Source organism: Meriones unguiculatus, chromosome 12, assembly GCF_030254825.1.
Source record: "Meriones unguiculatus strain TT.TT164.6M chromosome 12, Bangor_MerUng_6.1, whole genome shotgun sequence".
NCBI lineage: Eukaryota > Metazoa > Chordata > Mammalia > Rodentia > Muridae > Meriones > Meriones unguiculatus.
The window spans coordinates 86171429-86188176 of NC_083360.1; the positions used below are offsets into that span (position 1 = coordinate 86171429).

Here is a 16748-nt window from a genome sequence, read left to right on the forward strand (position 1 = left end):
TTGAAGATCACCTTCAGGCACAGAGTGAGCTCACAGCCAGCCATCTTGGACTACACGAAACCATATCTCAAAACATAAAAACGAAAACCACAGCACATAAACGTCACCCAGACTACTTTTAGCTGTCATGCTACATATTTTCAGAACGCTGAGCAGCTATCATCGCCATGCGGCTCTCACTCTCCTCTCACCTCATCAAGCTGAACCCCTGGGCCTGGAGAGAGAAGAACACTGACTGTTCTTCCAGAGGACCCGGGCTCGATTTCCGGAACCCACATGGTGGCTCCCAACCATCTGCAACTCCAGTTCCACAGGGTTCACTGCCCTCTGCAGGCAATGCACGAATATGGTCCGCATTCATTCATACAAAACAGACATGCACATAAAATGAATGAATGAATGAATGAATGAATGGATGAATGAATCTTACGAAAAAAACTGCCTTATGTGGTGGCACATGCCTTTAATCCCAACACTACAGAACCGGGGGCAGGAGAATCTCTGTGAGTTCAAGGCCACCCTGGGCCACAGCAAACTCCATGTCAGCCAGGGCTACACAGTGAAACCCTTCTCTTAAATAAATGTTTGTTTTATAACTTCTAATCATCACTAAAATCATCCCAGCTGGGCACTTCTTGACTCTATCTGATAAAATAATTGATCCTGGCAGCCCAAAAGTGTACAAAGTATCTTGACTACGTGGCAAGTCCAGACATATTCCAAAGACCAAGGTTCTTGTTTGGAAAAGCTCATCATGCTATTGATTAACCGACTCTTCATCAAGATTAGAAAAAAGTTAACATGCAAAATAACATCAGTGTTTTCTGAATGTCCTTCCTTGCAAGCCCTGTTTCAAAGAAACTAATAACTTAAACTCAGCTATCTCTCACACAAAAGATGTTTCTCCTGATTTCTTTTTGTTTTATTGTTGGCTTTGTTTTACCTTGCTGTGTTACCCAGGCTAGCTTAAGTCATCTTCCCCTCAGCTTCCTGAGTCTTGGAATACAGGTATATGCTTATCATCAAGCAGAGAGTCTCATAACTTTTTTAAAAAATTATTTATTTTACATTCATTGGTGTTTGACTACATGTATGTCTATGTGAGGGTGTTGGAACCCCTGGAAGAGGAGTTGCAAACAGTTGTGAGCTGCCATGTGGGTGCTGGGACCTGAACCCGGGTCCTCTGTAAGAACAGCCAGTGCCCTTAACCACTGAGCCATCTCTCTAGCTCTCCATAACTTCTTTAGATACAAAATTTTAGTAGAAACTAAATTGTACTTGGTTTGTATGTGAATTTGGTAAATACAAGTTTACTGGAATAAATCTAGCATGGATAATGGTGGAAGGGGCTTTAAAGATTACTTTAAAGAATGTTCTAGTTTGTGTGTGGACTCCCACTAGATACGTGGGAAGTTTCACTGGATGGCCTGCCAGGCTCTCCATCGACCATGTCACAGACTGGGAAAGAAGAGAAATAAATGGAACAGGCACAGGTGCCCTGGGCAGATGGTGACTAACACCTTGCTTCCTAATCTCGAACTTCCTTTAGCTCATCTGTCCTCACTGATCACCAAGTTATCTACAGTGAGTTTGGTACTAGCTACCACGTGAGGCTTTTACACAAAGAGATGTGGCTGCGGACACAGTCCTCGGTGACAGAGCACCTCCTAGCATACGATGCTCTGGGTTTAATGCCCGGCACAGCCAGAAAAGAAAATAGAAAATAAAACAATATAATAAAAGGTTAGTACAATGCATCTAGGTAATACAAACCAGGCCTTTGGAAAGAGGTGGCCAGGAATGGTGGTTCAACTTACTCGGGAGGCGGAGGGAGGTGGATAGGGCCTTCCTGGACTACAGCGTGCAAAACCCCACCAAAAGAAAATGGAGGAAGGGGTCTGGTAAAAAAAGCTCTTACAACTCAACAATAACTCAATTTTTACACTGCTGAAGGTTTTAACAAACAGTTCTGTGATGATGATACACAAATGGTGAATAAGCATCCCAGGAAATGATGTTCAGAAAATGATTAGCTACAGAGGAGATGCAAACCCAAACTGTGAGGTATCACTTCATATCCATTCAGTGCTAAAATAAAAAGAACAGGAAGGACGAGAGCATGGAAAGACCAGAGCTTTCATACAAATAAGATCGTACTCAGCCTTCGAAAAGAATAACACACCCTGAAAACACTATGTTAAGTCAAAGAAGCCAGTCATGAAAGGGTACTACCATATGACTTCCTTTATATGAAATACGCAGAGCAGGCCAATCCAGAGACAGGGACTGGGTGAGCAGCTGTCAGACTACAAGTGAGAGAGACTGGAAGTGAAAGCCTGTGAGGCTATGTGTTGGGTATGGAGTGGGTGACAGAAATGTTCTAAAACTGGTCATGGCCAGGCCAATCCTGAAAACCACTGGATAGACTTTAAACGGGTGGGCCGTGCAGCTCGCAACAGTGTCTTAACAGAGCAGCTTAAAATCCTTTCTAAAAAGTGGTTACTGATAGTCTGATAGGATTGAGATGAATACAGAAGTCCTCCAATTCACATTCCCTCTTAAGTAACATGTCACCCCTTGTTCTGACTAGTGGGGGTTACGCAAGGCATGCAAGCTCCCTTGCAAGCTCGGGAGAGCAAAGTTCACAAGCAATCAGCAAGTCCCTTTGATCTGAAAGCCACATGGCAGGACAGGCATAGAGCCTTGAGAGCTGGGCCTTAAAAGAAAGCTCTTCAGGCTATGGTGGGAAATACAGCCAGGTCCTCCTTAGCCGAGCTGTGGGCTGTGAAAGCAGGTATCCCCCATTTTGTCCTAAAAAGTCAAGTTCATTTTCCCCAAACTTCTGAGTGATACCCAGAATTCAGTAAGACTATTCCAACCACTCCACTAGGGATGTGAACCAGAGGCACAGGAAAGAAGAAGGGCGGGTATGCTGGAGAGTAAACCCACAGGTCCCCTAACAGCTACAGCATGTGGCAGGCACGCTCTGGTAGTTTTCTCAACCCTAAAGTAGATGCTTTCAATATTTTCTAAGTGATGAAAAGGTTAACAGGCCCAAAACAGATAGTGTGATTAAAAACAACAACAACAACAAAACAAACAAAAAGAGTAGGGTACTCTTTCTGGCCATCTCTCCCTCTTTGTCTGGAAAATAACATATATACATATATACAAGCATACATACAACTAAAATGACTCCATCTACAGACAGTATTTAACTCATTTTCTAAATTCCTATTCTATCTGCTAAAAACTGATGGTGAGTATAGAAACAAATTAATCCCACTGTGTTATCCCTAAGTGTTCTGTTTAAAAACAATCTAAACTAATGCATGTGTGTCCATTGTGTCTCCTGAGAAAGTCTGGGAGTGGCAAGAATGAGCTCCTAGCTAGCAGCCGTATATGGTCTCAGCATCTTTCTGCACTAGAGGAAACCAAGACTCCTTGGAGAGATAACTGATGCCAGGGATGACACATGCGAAGTTCAAGAGGGGCTGGAGGGATGGAGCTGGAGTCAGTGCCCAGAACCCACAGCAGGCAGCTTACTATCACCTATAATTCCAGCTTCGGTGAATCCGGTACCTTCACTCACCTGCATGATTATGCCAGCACACACACATACCTAAGTGAATATTAGAAATGGAAAAAGGAAAGTAGGGGGAGAGATTGGATGATCGTCTTGGGCCAAAAAAGAGGGAAAGGAAACACTACAAAGAATCATGGGACACAAGTGTCACCTTGAGGGACTTCCCACTGGCCAAACCAGGAGCACCAAAATGACTGATACGAATGAAGTGCGACCTCCTGAATAAAAAAACATGGGCTCCTGATATCAAACAGTGCACACGAATACATTTAAAACCACGAGAGGAGGGAAAGTTCTTTCTTACAGCAGAGTATCAGTTAGTAACCGCAAAAGGAAAAGTTAGAAAATCATCAGCGGGTGCTAAAATTAAAGGAGTGCCCCTGTAGTTTGCCTTTTTAATGAACTTACTGACATCCACAAAAAGGGCAAACTACAGAGGCACCAACCAGTCGCAAGAGGTCAAGGTAAGGGCTGCTGGAAAGGTCCATAAAGAGGCGAAGAGCTGGTTATGGTGACACGCACCTTTAATCCCAGCACTCAGATGGCAGAGGTAGTTGAATCTGTGCAAGTTCCAGGACAGTCAGAACAACACAGTTTGACCCTGTCTCAAGGGGTTAAAAAAACAAAAAACAAAACAAAACAAAAAAACCTAAAAGACTAGGAGAAGCAGCAGATTACAGAATCACTATGGATCTTTCCTGGAGTAGTAATTACAGACTTATACGTCATTTACATGTGAGAACTTGCAGGAGTATACTAAAGAGTTGAAGCAGGAAGATCACCAACTCCAATACAAGGCTTGCCTGGGCTACAAGTGTAAGACTGTCTCAAAAGAAAAAAAATCTGTGGACAAACTTTCTAATTTTACTCTGAAGAAACTGAAGAACCTATGCTAATCCTACCAACTGTGTCGGTTTATTTTTTAATAGCTTGACTTTTTTACTAAGGGATTTCCTCTACAAGTGTGAACGGGGTGATATTCTAAGGTCATCAGCACAGAACGGACCAATCAGATTTAGGAAGTAACAAGATTCAACCCCCTTTGTTTGGTTCAAAAACATCTACTCACCATGAGGCAGACCCTAGGGAGCTAGAAAAGTCACAGTCTTAATTAGGCCGCAAGAGACCAAAACTGCAGTAGAACCTAAGTTCTACAAAAGGCTGTGGATATTTGAAAAAAGACAGTCTTTGAGATGGGTCTTAATGTTTGAAACAAAAATAGAATTCTGGGCAGAGAAAGAAAAGTGAGACCACAGACAGGAAAAACACCCCAAAGTTTATAAAAGTTAAGGCTCTAATAGAGCCTGTAAGAGTGGCCCCCATCCTTTGTAGAAGAAAACGTACAAATAGTTGATTAAATAAATGTCAAGAATTTCAAGCGGCTGGAGAGATGGTTAAGAGCACTGTCTGCTCTTCCAAAGGACCCAGGTTCAATTCCTAGCACCCACATGGCAGCTCACAACTGTCTATTACTCCAATTCCAAGGGATCTGACACCTTCACACTGATGCACATAAAATAAAAATTAAAAATAAATTATAAAAAAAAAGAATTTCAAGAAAAAAGGATCCCATTGGTGTCAAAAAGCTATAGTGTGGCTAAAGACTTGTAAGGAGGGAAAATATGATCAAAATTAAGCAATTCGGCTAGGAACACACCTGACCTCTGAATAGACCCTGAGCTATCCCAGCACACACAAAAGCCAAGGTGATTCACCATGAAAGGCTCATTCTGAAAGGGAATAATTAAAGCAAGAAGAATAAAAAAATAAAATAAAAGGGATTTTGTAGACTAGGGAAGATTTGCCGGTGTATGATAACAGGGGCAAGGCGCCAATGAAGGGACAGACAGGAAGATGTAAAAGGTATACATAATAGATGGTGCAGAAGGTGGTCAGAAAGCAGCACACAGAGGAAGGCTGGGCCTTGGCAACGGAGAAGGAACCCTGAGAGGCTGCAGGAAGTTAGGAGAGGGCCGGGGCAAGAGGCACCTGGAGAGGCAGACACTCAAAGAGAGGAAGGAAGCAGGACACCTGCAATTCTAGCAACACGGAGGGCTTGAGTCAGAAACACATTCGCAAGGGCGCAATGGCACGTATATTTTGTGGCTTTCTCTGAACCACTCCAGTAGCCAGAGGCCAAAGGAGAAAGCCAACCGTGAGAAAGGAAACCAAAAGGTGACTTGCCTGGACTCCGCCGGCTTGTGGGTCAGCATTCCTGGGGCGCCCCTTCCTTCTGAACAAAATTTTCCTAAGGCTACCCTGGCCTAAAAACTAACAGTCTTAACTTTCAAAGTCAGCTTAAGGAAGTAAAGTCATACTTTTCCCTTAAATACTAAATAAATCAAAGTGTGGTCGGTTTGTTTAAATGCGCAAGCGTCACTGATTGTGACATCAGAAAACCAAAAGTGACAAAACTCAGGATGCCACTCACCTGGCCGCTTCGGGGAAGCCCATCTTGTAGAGGGTGACAACCACTGCTCCTCCAAGGCCTAAATTGTGCTGCAGAGCCACCTTGGCGCCGGGAACCTGCCGCTTTCCGGCTTCGCCTCTCAGCTGCCAGCAGAGCTCCGCGCACTGAGCCAGACCTGGCGAGTCGAGCACAGAGCGGCCCGGGCCGCGTTAGCGCGCAATCTCCGCCCAGCCGCCCCACGCGAGCCGCTAGTCAGGACTTCCCGCCAAAGCCTCGCTCGCCAGGGGAACTCAAGCGCGACGCCCCAGTTCCCACACTAAGAGAATTAGCATTTGAAAAGGACTGGTTCAGGACGTCGTGAAATGCTCGTGCGCTTCCTTCAACCCACTGTTTTCTGGCGTGTTAAAGTAAAAAAATGCAGCAACCAACAGACATGGCAGGGGCAGGTGCAAAGGTAGGTGGCTCTCCGTGAGTTCAAGGCCACCCTGGTCTACATAGTGAGTTCCAGGACACCCAGGGCTACATAATAAGATTCTGTCTCCAAAAAGAGAGTAATAATTATTTTTTGAAGATGGGAGCATTTTGGGGAAAATCAAATTGAACTCTAGAAAGATGCAGGTGCTATGAAGTGGGAAATGGAAAAACAAATGGGGTTGGAGGAGGGCGGGGTCTACAACACGCGTGTTTGAAATAGTCATAGGGAAGCCTATTATCTTATATTTGCCGGGAAATACATATAGTACATGTAAGTGTGTGTGCATACATACGCACTCGTGTATATATTGCTTAAATGAAGTTACACCAGTTGGGCTAAGAAAGCCTGTTCCAAGAACCACAGACTAACAGAGCCACAAGAAACCTTTTGAATTGTTGGTCAAGGGAGTTCAAGAGACTCCCAACACAATAAGGACTACTGTTGTGGCCTTGGGTTCATCCCAGAAGGCAAAGGTAAGAGTCTATGGCTGAAGACACAAGACTCAGAGGAGTCAAACTGGATCTAACCGAAAGCCTCCTTCCTGAGGACTGGCTCTCACAGCACCTGAAGGTTCTATGCTGGAAGTGGGGAGTAGTCCTCAGCTGTGGTGCCTATGAGCCACAAGCATGACTGACTACATCTCCCCAGCCCCAGACAGGGTTTCTCTGTGTAGCCTTGTCTATCCTGGAACTAGTTCTGCAGACCAGGCTGGCCTGGTACTCACAGAGATCCTCGTGCCTCTGCCTCCTGACTGCTGGGATTAATCACACTCAGCTGAAATTTGACTTTTAAATAGAAATAAAACAAGGTTAATTGCTTTAATAAGCACATTGTTAATGATTGCTTCTCTACTGTGGAAACTGCAAGAACTTAAAATAGTCCATTAACCAACACATACAATAAGATAATGAAGAGAACACAACCATCTGTCTTTACAGAAATAAACCATAGAATTTTACCACTAAGTTATCTTAGAAACTACAATACAGTTGTCATTAAAGACCTAAGAGTCAGCATGATTGATTTCTAACTGGTCAGAAGAATCAGATGCCAGTGGGCAGCAGAGCCATAGCAAAATCCTGATTTCATAATTTCTAGTCCAGTTTCTTAAGAGAAAATGAGTCCCATGCAATGCTAGCCAGGCTTCCAATAACGTGTAATATGCTCATCTGAAATGATCTGATCTGGCAAGTCTAGCAAGATCTCTGTTAGGAAATAGCTTGTTAGCTGAGTGCAGTGCAGCTAAAAGGAAACCAAATGACTGTCATTAAAAAGGCATTAAAAGCTCCAGTCACCAAGCCAGTCAGAGAATGCAAACACACTGAAATCACAGACTTCAGCCACCCACGGCAGTTCATGCCCAGCTCAAAACCCCAGCATTTTAGAGGAACATGGAGAAGCCTGCGAGTTTAGGTCATCCTGAATTATACTGTGAGTTCCAGGCTGACCTGAATTATAGCGTTAGGACTGTCTCAAGCAAAGCAAAATAAGGGTCAGCAAGGTGCCTCCGCAGATGAAGACGTGCCACCAAGCTTGACGACCCAAGTCTGATCCCCAGGACTTGTACAGTTGGAAAGAGAGACAGTTCTCTCACTGTCCTGTGATCCCCACATGTGTGCCATAGAACATGAATGTGTGCACATACAGACACAGTGAATCAATGTAAAATATATTAAAAAAAAAAAACTAAACTAAAATCTGTATGCACTATCACCTGTAGCTCCCAGCGGGTGTCCCTTTGAAATGAGTCCGCCGCTAGGGTTGATGACCCACTTTCCTCCGTAAGTGTTATCTCCTCTGTCGACCAGGGCTCCACCTTGTCCTGTGGAGGAAAATTTAGATTCACAAATGTTAAAGTATAACACTGGACAGGCGGCGTGTTTAACTTCCATATAGCCAAACACTTCTTTATTTCTTCTCTTTCTTCCTTCCTTCTTTCCTTCCTTTCTTTTTTTTTTTTTTTTCTTTTTTGGTTTTTCAAGTCAGGGTTTTTATGTGTAGCCTTGGCTGTCCTGGACTCACTTTGTAGGACCAAGGCTGGCCTCGAACTCACAGAGATCCATCTGCCTTTGCTTCCCAAAGTGCTGGAATCAAAGGCACCACGTACAGCTGCCAAAGCTTTCTTAATATAAACATTTCTTTTTTTTTTTTTTTTTTTTGGTCTTTTTAATATAAACATTTCTTAAGAGCTTAATAAGTTGCTACAAATGCTTCTAAGTGTTAAGTCATGATATTGTGCAACAAAGGCTTATCTTAAAAAATGTTCTGCATGAAATAAACACTAGTTCTAAGAGCCCTATGGCTTCTAAAACTGCCCCAACTGTATCAGAGAGGTAGAAAAGAATACCATCAAAATATACTCTCTGCAACACTTTACCTAAAAATTACAGCTTCAAAATTAATAATTTTCAAAAGTACACTTATTTTATCTCTAGTTTCAGCTCTATTACTGTATAGTATATAAATTTTTTAATTAAAAAAAAAAAAGAACATGCTGGTTGTGGCAGACATGCCTTTAACCCCAGCACTCGGGCGGGAGAGGCAGATAGATCTCTGAGTTCGAGGCCAGTGTGGCCTACTGAGCAAGTTCCAGCACAGTCACAGCTCCACAGAGAAACCCTCTCCTGAAAAAACAAAACAAAACAAAAATGCAGGACTAGAAGTGTAGCTCTGTGGTAGAGTGCTTACCTAGCATGCACACAATTTTTATTCCAGCCCCACAAAAAGCAAAAACCAAACAAGGAAAACCAACCAAACAACAACACCCCCCCAACACACACTTTCATGAAATTAAAGACCGAATACACTGTTGCATAAAGGCTAAAAAAAAAAATTACTTCCAAGCCACAGGAATGATGGCGCATGTCTTTCATCTCAGCACAGAGGCAGGCAGGTCTCTGTGAGTTCAAGACGAACATGATCTACACAGTGAGTTCCTGAACAGCCAGCACTATGCAGTGAAACCCTATCTCAAATCAAAACCCAAACAAAAAAACAACTACGAATTTATTTCACATGCTTGCTGGCCTCCACATTGGCTGTTAATGATTTGTTTACTGTTTGGGGGTGGTGACAAAATAAAAGTGCACGGATTATATAAAATGTTCTTTCCAACACTTTTCTGATATGATTATAAGATCTGGGAGCTCCAGGTTTGCCGACAATGGTATGGGTGCTGTGCAGATATGCAGAGTAGCCACAGCCATGGAATGAAGGAAGGAAAAGGAGTTAGGAAAGTGGGACCAAAAAAGAGGGTCTCGGACAAACCTTATGGAGCTCTAGACACAGGCCCCTGAGGGGCCTAGAGTTTTCAAGCCTAGAGTGCTTGAAAACAGAGGCACCGTTACTGCAGGAGAGGTCACAGAGAGAAGAGGCTGGGGACCCTAGGCGGGAGGAAAGGGACAACACTTGGCCTGTGCCTCTGTGTGGCCAAAGGAATCTGGGCAGACTCGGGGCTGTGAGATAACCATAGCCTGAAAAACCATGCTGGCACTGACAAAAGCTGGCAAGGTGTGGTATACTCAGAGTTTATCTGAAGGTAGGGTCAGAGCCAACGGCACTCAAAGATGGATTCAGCGGGGGCAGTGTGAGAAAGGTCATTTCAGATTGATTGTGCAGAGGCAGGAAGGTTGGCTCAGCAGGTTAAGGACACCTGCTCTCAGAAACAAACTCGGGCAGCTGACAACCTCCTGTAACCAAGGGGTCCAACAGCCTCTTCTGGCCCTGTGCCAGAAGCACACACACACACACACACACACGCGCACACACACACACACACACACACACACACACACACACACAAAGAAATCTTTAAGAAAAAAGATTCTACAGTTTCCAGTGTGATCAACTGGAGGATGTCAACGCTGGAGAGAGAAGCTTGGGAAATATTAACAGATCAGTTCTGAACTTAGAATTGAGATTTAGAGAAGCCCAAAATACCTATCAAAACAGCACACACACAAACACACACACACACACACACACACACAAATTAACTGGGCTCCCATTCTGTTGCTGAAGCATGCTCCTCATGGTTCTCCTCTTCCCAGGGGTGCTCCCCCTCCCCACCCCAGTGTTCCTTCCCTCAAAGTGGCCTCCCCTATGGCCAATGCTGAAGGCATGTATGTAGTGCTACTCACAGCTGCCTGAGGACCGAAGGGCAGCCAAAGCAGGAGGATTAGCAAGGGCAATCCCAGGGAAGCTGCTGCTCAAGGGTGAGTTCCAGGTATGATTTCTCAGCCTGTCCCTAGCAGTTCTGCACAAGGGTACCAGCCCCCGGGGACAGTGCAGCATGGCGACAAAGGTGGTGTCAACACTGCAGAATGAAGTCTGTCCCCTTCCTCTCCGACTCCCCCCCACACACAAACACAAACACACACACACTTGGCTTTTTGAGACAGTCTCTGTGACCCAGACTAGCCTTGGAGTCCAGACCCTCCTTTCTCTGCCTCTCAGGTGCACGGAAACCCCATCAGAACCCATCAGAACCAGGAAAACCAATCCCATGGGCTGAATGGTAAGCAGAGAGGGCTGTGGCACAGAGAGCTGGGGCAGAGCCCCAACTCCACACCTCCACACCAGTCCTGAGTGCAGACTCACTCCTGAGCTACAGACCATGGGATGGCCCCAAACCAGCACAGCACAGGCTTGGAAACTAGACAAGGGCATCAGCCGCCACCTCACAAGGCCAGTCAGAACCTGTCGACACAAACTGGGCTGACTACTTGCTGAATTACGAACAGTGTGGAGCTGGGGGAGAAAACTCAGTCAGTGACCGGGTCACTGGGCGTGAGGCCTAGTCCCCAGCACCCACGGAAAAGCTAGATCTGGTGTGTGCGCCGGTATTCCTAGTGCAGGGGAGACAGACAGGCAGATTCCTGTGCTTCACTGGTCAGCCTGCATAGCCTGAGACCAGTGAGCCCCAGGGCCCGTGCCAAACCCCGGGGTCCAGATTACAAGCTTATCAAGAACTTTCAAACTGATACTACAGCTGCAAGGTGGAGGAGATGGGCTAGAAGCGAACACCAGGACAGGCGTTCTCGGCAGAGCCAAGAAGCTGGAAAACGAAGCCGACAGAAATCTGACAAGCAGAATCTTTGAAATAAGACACCTCATCCAGAAGTGGCGGTGCACGCCTGCCACAGCAGCACACGAGGTGCAGGGGCTGCAAGGTCAAGGCCAGCTCCGTGACAGGGCTTCGGACAAGCTTTCGGCACTGGAGACTGGACTCAGGGTCTCTTGCATGCAAGGGAAACACTGAGCTAAGGCCCCAGCTTGGGATCTATCTCTATAAAGAAAGAAAGGAAAGGAAAAGAAGAAAAAGAAAGAAGAAAAGAAGACGATCCTACCACTCTGGAGCCTGAAGCAAGAAACCCGTTGTGTGATCGAGGCCAGCAAGACATTGTCTCAAAAAATTTTTAACTAAAAGAAAAATTATAACTCCAGTGGCTCTGAGCAGAAAGGGGATTTTATGGTCTGGGTTTTATCACTAACACTACAAAAAGAAAACAAAAAACATTTCACAGTCTCATGGGATAATATCAAAAGCTCTAAAACAGACATAAGGAAAAGGCAGAACATTTGCCTTAGCACGCATAAGTCCTTGGGTAAGAGCTCCAGAACCAAATGAACCACACATGATAGCGCACATCTGTATGTAATCCCAGTGCTTGGGAGGAGGCGAGGACACGAGGATCAAGAGTTCGGGTTCAGCTGGGAGGCGGTGGTGCATACCTCTGATCCCAGCACTTGGGAGGCAGAGGCAGGCAGATCTCTGTGAGTTTGAGTCCAGCCTGATCTACAGAGTGAGTTCCAAGTCACCCAGGGCTGTGTACTGAGACCCTGTCTCTGAGAGAGAGAGAAAGACTGTGGAGCACTCAGCCTTAAATAGAAAGTCTCTATCAAATTCCTCCCTCAGGGCAGAGCAGGGGAGCCCACCCGCTCCTGCTCCCCCACCCCAAGAGGAAAAAGAGCCAGAGGGGATGGAGGAAGCCGAGAAAACAAGGCCCGCTAAATCAACAGGCTCAAAGCTCTTACGAACTCAGAGAGGAAGCGTGCACGGGGCCTGCACAGGCCTTCTGTGTGTGCTACGGCTTCTGGTTTAGTGTTTGTGGGTTCTTGAGTGCACCTCTGATTCTTGTGCTAGCTCTTGTGCTCTTTCCCTTCTGACTGCTTGCCTTGTCTAAATCCACTGTAGTTTTATCTCACTACATATTGTTTTGTTGTATTAAAAAAAAAAAAAGACCCAGGCTTAGTTCTCAGCACACATGTGACGGTTCACAAGCTTTAACTCCAGTCCCAGGAGACGCACTGCCCTCTTCTGGCTTCCTAAGGCAAGGGACACACATGCACACATGCAGGCAAAACACATACACAGAGAATAAAAAAGTAAAAGTAAAGAAGAAACAGCTTGGGTCTTGTGTTGGGAGCTCGGCTGAGTCCAAGCCATTCTCACTCAGTCTGTGCTGCATGCCGGCTCTCCTAGGTTCCTTGTGGGCAGCATCACTCGATCAGCTCTCTGCTGACTCCATCCCACTGCATGATCGATTTCTGCTGACTGTACTCATTTCCCCCAAGAATACACACTATATAAGATGACACACTTCCTTGTTTGCATGAGCCATTAGCTTGTGCAAGAGCTCCTGATCCCAAACTTTTGTCATCTGTAATTTCTCATCCCATGGTCCTCCTCTTGGGAACCTGTCACTGAAGAATAGCCTGGCCAGGTCAGTCCTGGGCTGGGAGACGACTCAGTGGGTAAAGTACTGCCACACAAACACCAGGACCTGAATTTGAACCCCTGAAACCATGTAAACACACAGCATGAATCTGTAACCCATTGCTCCCACAGCAGAATGGGAAGTGGAGAGAGGGGACTCTGGAAGCTCATGGGGTACACAGCCACGAGCAGTAAGAGGAAGACACTGTCTCAACAAGGTTGCCCTCTGACCTCCACAAGCATTCTGTACCTCATGCATGCACACACACACACACACACACACACACACACACACACACACGCACGAACACGCACATGCACATGCACGCACACACACTACATCTGTAAGAATGAAGAAAGCTCTACAGAATGAGTTCCAGGATAGCCAAAGACATACAGAGCAACCCTGTCCCAATAAATAAATAAATAAATAAATAAATAAATAAATAAATAAATAAATGAAGCAACAGAAATTCTAGGTAAATATAAAACACTTTTCCTCTTAATGTCTCCAAAATATGATGAAAGAAAAATTATTTCATCATGTTAATATTTTCAAGCCAAACAGATGTAGTGCATGTGACAACTACAATAATGGGGTCAACGAAGGCAAAGAGGAGTCAGTTGCCTACATGGCGGCAAGTCCTCCTGCCAAGGAGACTGAAGGTTAGGCACACACACCCTGGAACACTGGTTCTTAACTGGGGGAAATGGCAGCCACGGGGAGAGATTTGGTAATGTCTGGAGATGTTTTTGGCTATCACAACTGTGGGAGGCATTTTTGGCACTTTGTGGGTAGAAGGCCAAGAATACTCATTGCTGAACACCCTGAGAGGTGCAAGCTCTACCACAGAATAAGGAGCGCAAAGTCAGCAGTGCTGAGGCTGTCCTGGTGGCAACCACTAGAAAAGAAACAGGAGCAGCTGGGCTCGGTGGCTCCCGCCTGTACATCCAGCGCTCAGGAGGCAGAGGCAGGAGGATCTCTGAGTTAGAGGGCAGCCTGGTCTAAAAAGTGAGTCCAGGACAGCCAAGGCTACATAGCCCTGTCTCAAAAAAAAAAAAAAAAAGAAAAAAAGAAAAAGAAAAGAAAAGCAAAGAAAGAAACAAAGAGAGGAGCTACAGATGTACCTAACTTTGTAGAGTGCCAAAACTTGGAAGATAGAAGCAAAAGAACCAGAAGTTCTGGCCTGGGGAAAATGGGGGTGGGGGAGGCCTATGAGACGGCCAAGCAGGTAAAGCGCTTACGACACAAGCCCAATGACCCGGTCCTGGAACCCACACAAAGGGGCAAAGAGAAAGTAGCTCCACAACGTTGTCCTCTGAGCTCCATACATGTGCCATACTGCGCACACACCAATATACACAATGATCAAACACTAATTAATTTACAAAAATTAAAAATTTAAAAGAGATCAAGCCAAAAAGCCAGCAGATACATTAAAATAGTATACTAAAAATGTTCCAACACAGCAAAAAAAGACAAGGGAAAAAAGAAAGACAAGAACAAGGGAAGAAAAAGCACAAAACACAAGAAGAAAACATAATAAAATACTCAGTCTAAACCATATGGACACGGAAGACTATGTTCTCAGACTAGAGGAAAATGTTCACAACTGGTTACCATTGGCCTGTATCTAGAATATACATAGTATGTATATATATTAATATTACATATATGTATGTATATATTCTTACAACACAATAAAGATAGATGACAACCAAAGGGCAGAGATTTAAGTAGATATAAAAACCTGAAGACGTAAAAAGAAGGTACATGAGTGGCTGTGGCGATGGCTCAGCAGTTAAGAACACGCACTGCTTTTCTCTAGAGGACACACCCCCACAGGGTGACTCACAACCAGCTGGAAGCCCCGCCGTAGGGGATCCAATGCTCTGTTCTAGACTCCAGGGCACCTGAACTCACACATTCACACACCTACACACTGGCACCAACATAGACACATAAAGACAATATACATTTTTTGTTCAGACACATGAGTGACCAGTAAGTATATAAAGATTTTTCAGTATCATTAGTCAGGAGGAATATACAAATTGAGACTAAAGTGAGGTATGATTGTATTCTCTTGACCGTGCCTGGAATGTTAACAACTGACCATCAAGTGTTGACAAGGAAGTGAAGCAACTAGAAGTTCATTCACTGAGGAAAATGGTGTGCTTCAGAAATGAGAAAGCCCTTCAAACCCCACCAAGTTAGTTTTTCTGTTTTCCTTTCTGCAAGCCTGTCTTTAAACACGACTTTAAAATACTTGGGACGGCAGGCCTAACAAGTCGTTTTTAAAATGTAACCATACATTCTAAGTACTGATTTGCATAACGTAACCGAGGTGTGTGCCCTGTTACCTCGGTATCGGTGTTGTCCAAGGCTTGGAGTTCTAAAAACTCTCCCACCCAAACCGCTTACGTTCGGTTTGCTCAGTGCGGCATAGCCAACAGGCTGGGAAAGGCGATTAGTGACTTCCGAGGTTTAACGCGGAAAGCAGGGCCTTCTCAAGGGGCTTTGCGCGGGGCCCACATGGAGACGCTACCTTCTGGACAGAGCGACAGGGCTTCGTAAGTGAGCAGCTCGTTGGTAGAGAAACAGTCATGAAGTTCTATCACCTGGACATCGCTTGGGCTCAGGCCGGATTTCTCGTAGCACCTCCGGGCGGCTTCTTTACTCATATCATAGCCAACCTACAACCACAAATCCACTTGGGTAGACAAGGGGCACCAACGCTCGGCCGTAGGGTAATACATGCATAACACTGAAAGCTCCAGATACCACATGTGTTCAACTCTCCCCTGATTCTGTATTATATAAAGTCGATAAAATGATAACCAAAAAAGGAATGTACCATAAGGTACAAAGGTACCAATTTTATGATCCTGGCTTTGCGGGGCAATGTCACATTGTTGTGACAAAGTACCTAAGAAAACTACTGAAGAGCAGGAAAGATTTTTTGTTTTGTTTTGGTTTTTTTTGGGCAGGATTTCATGTAGCCCAGGCTAGCCTCTAATCCATCGTGGAGCTGAGAATGACCTCATGCTTTGCCTGTCAAGTACCGAGATTACAGGTGTGTGTAACCATGCCCCCCCTGGAAAGAATTACCTCGGTTTTATAGATTTCAATTCCTGGTCGCCTGGTGCTATCACACCAGGACCATTGCAAGGTTTAAAAAAAAAAAAATCATAGCAGAGAACACAGAGGAGAGCCAGACTGCTTGCTGCCCTCCTGAAGGGCAGGAAGCGGGCAGAAAGCTGTTTCCACAAAGCCTCTGCCCTGAACCACGGAGCTGTGAATCCAACAGTGCGGCAACCCTTCGATTAGGCTGGAGTCACCATGAGCCCATCACCCTGCAAAGATTCTACCTCAAAACACTGCTGGATCAAGGGCTAAGTCTCTAGTGCGTGAACTCGTGGGGAACAAGTTAGGTCCAAACCAAAGCACTGGTTAGGTTATGTGGGCATTTCAAATTTGTAGCACGTTGTAAAACTATCTTATAAACTGTAATTTACCATACAGTTGTTTCTGTAGGGGAGGGACGAATCTTCAATT

General features: G+C 45.1%; 1 protein-coding gene across 1 annotated transcript in view; it reads right to left on the reverse strand.

The window, feature by feature from the left end:
- The window catches only part of Scp2 (sterol carrier protein 2), a 66636-nt gene that overhangs the window by 21004 nt on the left and 28884 nt on the right, over positions 1-16748 (reverse strand). Inside the window, exons 10-12 of the mRNA XM_021661108.2 lie at positions 15739-15886; positions 8186-8293; positions 6018-6171 (exon numbers count right to left, since the gene is read on the reverse strand). Coding sequence (XP_021516783.1) covers positions 6018-6171; positions 8186-8293; positions 15739-15886 — 410 coding nt within the window. The remainder of the gene's footprint in view (positions 1-6017; positions 6172-8185; positions 8294-15738; positions 15887-16748) is intronic.